This window comes from Otolemur garnettii, unplaced genomic scaffold (genome assembly GCF_000181295.1).
Source record: "Otolemur garnettii isolate 467f Iridium unplaced genomic scaffold, OtoGar3 scaffold00236, whole genome shotgun sequence".
Lineage (NCBI taxonomy): Eukaryota > Metazoa > Chordata > Mammalia > Primates > Galagidae > Otolemur > Otolemur garnettii.
Window position 1 is genome coordinate 567,573 of NW_003852631.1, and position 6,055 is coordinate 573,627.

The 6,055-nt window shown below is 41.6% G+C and overlaps 1 protein-coding gene across 1 annotated transcript in view; it reads right to left on the minus strand.

Annotated features, from left to right (window-relative positions):
• The window catches only part of MED12L (mediator complex subunit 12 like), a 322,246-nt gene that overhangs the window by 240,672 nt on the left and 75,519 nt on the right, over nucleotides 1-6,055 (minus strand). The window contains exons 6-7 of the mRNA XM_012812967.1: nucleotides 4,853-4,963; nucleotides 3,220-3,489 (exon numbers count right to left, since the gene is read on the minus strand). Of these exons, the coding sequence (XP_012668421.1) occupies nucleotides 3,220-3,489; nucleotides 4,853-4,963 (381 nt within the window). The remainder of the gene's footprint in view (nucleotides 1-3,219; nucleotides 3,490-4,852; nucleotides 4,964-6,055) is intronic.

A 6,055-nucleotide genomic window follows, 5' to 3' on the forward strand; every position in this document is an offset into this window, starting at 1 on the left:
CCAGCTACTTGGGAGGCAGAGGCAGGAGACTCGCTTGAGCCCAGGAGTTGGAGGTTGCTGTGAGCTGTGATGTCACAGCTCTCTACCCAGGGCAACAGTTTGAGGCTCTGTCTCAAAAAATAAATAAATAAATGAAAATGTCTCTGAAATAATGGAACAATAGTAGCCTTGTAAATGCTAGGCGGTAGCCCTGGACCAGGGGTTTACAAACTTTGTGTGTGAAGAACCTGTCAGTAAATGTTTACAGCTTTGCAGGCCACCCATAGTTTATGTCACGTCTCCTTCCTTTTGTCTAATGACCCATTACAAAGTAAAATCTATACTTCACTTGTGGGCTGGATTTGACCCACAGTCTATAGTTTAGCTACTCTTGCCCTAGAACTTAACAGACATTTTTTACTCAACCAGAACTACTTTATATGACAATCTTGCTTAATTAAATGTCATAACAACCTTCCAAGCTAGGCAGTGCTATTCCCCAGTTTTTCCTAAGAGGAGGACTATGAGCCACAGAGGAGACTGGTAACCAGCTCCAGGTGGATTCCAGCTCACATGCTCAGAACCACCATGGTTTTCCTGCTGCCTCCTAAACAAAGAGGTTAAATCCTGCAGCTCACTCTTAAGTACTTACTCTGTGCTGGACACTGACCTGGAAGCTTTCCATCATTATAACTTAAACCCTATGAAGTAATGAACTAAGAAGGATCGTTATCCCCCACGCACACACCGGGAAGCAGAGGGCTCAGGGTCACAGTTAGTACTAAGTGGCAGAGTGAGGCTTAAGGCCAGGTCAGTGATGATTCTAAAGTGTATATCTAAACCATCATGCTACCCGGCCACTCAACAGCAAACAGTGTGAGCTCAGAGAAGGGATGCAGCATTTTTTTTTCTAAAACGTGGAAATATAAAATTAAATTCTGAGGTCTAGGAAACATCTCTATGGAAACCAAATTGGAGATGTGAAGACGGTCAAGTCCCTGGAACCCAACAATGAATCTGTCTCCACTGGTCCACATCCCTACCTGCTCCCTTCCTGCCCGCGCTATGTGGGGGCCTCAGCTCCTGCCAGAGCCCTTTCCTGTGTTCTTGACTCTGAAGCATCCCATATTCAGAGCACTGATTTACCAAACACTCCCCTTCTCCTATTCTCAGATTTGCACTCTCCTACTTTACCATAAACTTAGAAATAAGTTCAAATCCGCCCATTTTTTTCTTTGTCCACTCACCCAGCACCATCTCTCTCCATCATCCAATTCTCTAACCTCCAAAACACACTTCTCAGAGGACAGTCAGGAATATTTCTCCTCATTCTCTCTCCTATCACTCCTCAACAGACCTTAATTTGGCTCCTATTCAAATGAAATAGCTCTTTAAAAGTTCATGAGTGATGCCGTATTGTCAAAAGCAACTTCAGCCCTCTCCTTAGAGAGGTCTCCATTACACTGGGCAGTACCCACTGCTCCTTCCTTTCGGAAACTCTCAGCATAGTAATTGAGTGGGCTCTGGGTCCTGACTGGGTTGGAATTCCAGCTTTGCCCCTTACTTGCTCTCTAACCAATTCATTCAGAATAATAAGTCATGCTCCCTGTCTCCTAGGTCTGAGAACTAAATGACTTAATGACATGTTACAACTTAGGACAGTGTCTAGAACATAATAAATGGCGCCACTGTGATGACACCATTATGACAGTGTTTCTGCTGTTCTCCTCTGCTTTGTTTCCTAGTCAATACTCTCCCTGTCTCTACTCTGACCAACCTTCCTGGTCCCATTCATAGACTTCCCCTCTGCCCACCTCTCAACCACCCCTGCCCAGCAGGTCCACAGGTCCTCTCTCACCAGACTCTCACACCAGCAAAGGAGCCAAGTGTCTGTCCTAAATCTCCAAAATCAGACATGGTAACAACCTCTTGAACATATCCACTCGGAGGCCCTAAGGGACAGAATAGTCCAAAACAGTCCAAAACTGAACTCAACTAAATGATTCCAAACTGGTTTCTTTGCCATGTCTCCCTCATTCCTACCTCCCCAACCCCACAAATCTTCCATGTACTTGGCCAAAATAATCTAACAGTATGACACAACTGACCGTCATTTCCCTGCATTAACTCTCTGATGACATCAAGAGGCCCACGGGGGATTTCTCTGTCCTGAGCCCCAACAGACTGGATACTTTATGTCCCATCAATAGCAGCCTACACACAGCATGACTGACCAGCCCTTTGAGTCTTTCTTCTATTCCCTCTGCAAGGAATACCCTCGCCTCCTCTTTCTATTTCATTTTTTTAAAACTCCTATAATGAGAACTAAAAAGCATCTTTCATAAAGCCTCTGTCGATTTAAAGCTGGGCTCAAAGTTCTCCTTTTCAGTTGCTGTAGGCCCCTGTTAACTATCCCTATCAGCCCTTGTCATATATGGAAACTGCCCATTTGTGACCCCCTTAGTACACGGCAGAAACATTGAGAGCTCAAGAAATGAGAACTCAGCACTGAACTCCGAGCTCCTCTGGGGCAGAGCTGTCTCTCCTTTCTGATGGCATCAGCCCAGGGACCAGCACATCACTGGATAGTCAAGAACCACACGAGCAATTATACTTGGAAAATGAACATGATTTGAACCTTAAGAAAACACAGAGAGAGGGGGGCGCCAGTGGCTCAGTGGGAAGGATGCCAGCCCCATATACTGAGGGTGGCAGGTTCAAACTCAGCCCTGGCCAAACCGCAACAAAAAAATAACAGGGCCTTGTGGTGGACGCCTGTAGTCCCAGCTACTTGGAAGGCTTAAGGAAGAGAATCGCCTAAGCCCAGGGGTGGAGGTTGCTATGGACAAAAAAGTGAGACTCTGTCTCTCCAAAAAAAAAAGAAAGAAAGAAAGAAAGCACAGAGAGGCAACCAACTCAAGATGAAGGCTATTTGAAGAAACTGTCTTTTTAGTACAGCAGCCTTATTCTGTGCATTCCCTGAAGGATTTTTAACTGAACTGCTTAATGACTCTAATAAAGGACAAACACAGCAACTTTCTTCTAGACCGATGCAACAAATCTCCCAGCTTGATCCAATGTAGGCAAATGAAAACATAAAATTTCAATCGATAAATTTCTTGGGTGAGGAAAACAACTACAGTGGTGAAAAGTTCAACTGGAAAGTAGCAAATGCTATTCCCAACCCAGCTGTTTTTCACATTGACTTTTCACATACAATAACAACGGGCAAGGACTCACCTGCAACATACAACTAAGTCCGTAAACCAGGGGACCGTGCTGTGTACAGGAAAGGAAATCTGAGAAGGCCAGCTGCACGGGACTCATGCCGGGGCCGGGGGGGCCAGGGCTGGGGGCCCCAATACTTGAGTTGTTTGGTCCTATCATCATGTGGGGTGAGTGGGCAGCGAGGAGGTTGGGACTGTCGCTCAGCAGCAAGGAGAGGCGCCGGGCACAGAAGTAGGCGAGACGACGAGACAGGTAGGCCGACCGGACAAACTCATCTGAATACTGAGGAGCAGAGGACGCCAGACTTCAGTCATGCCTTGTGCATCTTGGTCAAATCATTATTTTAATGCAGACTTTTTTTGTTGTTATCGTTTGAAACATTTACCAAAAAAAAAATCTTTCGAAGGTATAAACCATGTGCGATCCAATAGAAATATAATGAGAGCCACAGAGATCATTTTAAAGATTCTAATAGGCATTAAAAAGAAACAGACAAAAACTAGAAGACAAATATATTTTATTTAGCTCAATATGCCCAAAATGTTATCATGTCAACCTGCAACCAAGATAAGAAGTATTAATGTTACACATTCTTTTTTCTTACTAAGTCTGCAATCTGGTGTGCATTTTAAACTTAGAGCACACATCACATATACTGGTCACATTTCCAGAGCTTAATAGCCACATCTGACTAGCGGCTGTCATAATGGACAGAGTAGATACAGGACATCTTGGGGAAGATACACAGGACCCCAATGTGGTGCAGTCTCCGGAGTGGGTAGTAGGGTGAGAGGGAGGGAGCACTACCATTCACAGAATGCTCTTTCCTATTGTTTGAATCATCAAATCCAAGTATTACCTAAGAAAGTTTCTTAAATAAATTTCATCCAGATACCATGAATTTTAACAAATCTTAGATTAAATCATCAAAATAAGACGTTTCCTATCCCCCAGGAGCTTAAACAGTTTGCCAAAAGAATTAAAACTCTTCTGTATTCTTAGAAAGACATGGTTTGTTTTCACAGAATTCTGTGTTATCATAGGGAGATGGTATTTTCAAAGCTGACTGCTCAGCTGAGTGACAGGAGAAATCAACGTGGGTGACATCACTTAAAAAGGACAAGTGATTGGTGCAATGATGGGGTACACTGTGCTGGTTTTATGTACAGTTTAGGGTGTTTTCATCGGACTGGTTAACGCGGCCTTCATAGCATTTTCTTGGTGATTGTGTTAAGTCGTTTGCATTCTACCCCTAGTAAATTTCACATGTACCCTTGTAAGATGCACCATAGCAACTTCTTTAAATTGATACTCACTTTATTCTTTTAAATTTGAATCTATCGACAAATGCAGCCAGTGTAACCAGGTTTCTTGTACCCTCAATGAATCCCCAATAATAAAAATAAAAAAACTTTTTGAATCTTAAAAAAAAAAAAGGACAAGTAGGATATAAACTATCCACATGGTTAATACGACTGCTGAACTGACACGGAAGCCTCTTATTACTTCATGAGTTACAGGGTCAAAAATGGGTTTTTCCTTACATTTCATGGAAATTTTTTCTTCTACCTCTACTTACCAGTCATCCTACCAGACTCATTTCTTGCCCATAAAAACAACCGGCCCAAGGTGACGTGTACCGTACCTGCAGCATGAGTGGTAACAAGAGTTTAAGAAGATCATCATCCACTGGTCTGATCTTTTCCAAAACGTCCAGGATCCATGTCAAATATTCATGTTTTTCTAGCATCCCTTCCTTAAATAAAGAAAAATACACTAGCAGTGTTAACAAAAAAAGCAAAAAGGGCGTGGTCATTTTCATGTTTATACATAACTAAGACTGTTTTTATGGTCCTTGTGAAACCTGGTCTCACTGATCATAGCCCAAAATCTAATCAAAACAAAGAACTGGGTGTCTATATACATTTGGGTTTTGTTCTTTTGTTTTTTGAATAATCCACTCTGGATTAAAAAAACATTAATTAAGGAAAGGTTTTAAATGCTTTCACACTTCCAGGGCATGTCACAAGCCCCTGGCTAGATTTCAGGGGGGGGGATATGAATTCAAGGTCATAGAAGGAAACTTGGAAATGGTGATAATTATCGAGTAGAAAAGCCCTGTTCATATTATTATCTCTACAAATAGCCTCTTTCACTAACCTGAGTTTCAGATGCTATATATAGACTATAACCTGAAAAAAAAAATCAATATAATGACCTAATATAAAAAAATAAAAGGACTATATGATAATATATAAACATTCCAACACCAAAACACTAAAAAACAGTAACAGCCCCTGCAATTTCCAAAATGCCCCCCAGGGTGACGTAATCCCTGGTGAGGCCACTAGTTTAGTGATTGAGCATCTGTTCTTTATTGCCCTCACACACTTACACATACGAACACACACAGTCTGCTGTGACATTCTACGCATATAGAGACTTGCTATCATATTACAGCTTTTTATTATGATTCACAGAATGAAAGAATCTTCAACATAGAAACAAAAAAAAAAAGGTTATGATTTCTGAAAAAGGCACTTATACTTTTATGGTGATTCGGGTAATAAACATTAGCAGTTAATGTAAAATTTTATTTTATTTCCAGCAACTTTTATGTCTCACCAGTGGTCCACTACAATGGTTACCCAAGATTCATGTGAAAATATTACGCTGATAAACTACAGTTGCAGTATTTCGAAGATCATAACAACCATGTAGGGATATAACACGATAGAGAGGTATTTACTTGTTGCTAATATCCAGGGGTGTTTTTGTTTATTTTTTGATTTTTGTTTCTGTTTTTTGTTTTTTTGTTTTTGAGACAGAGTCTCACTTTGTTACCCTC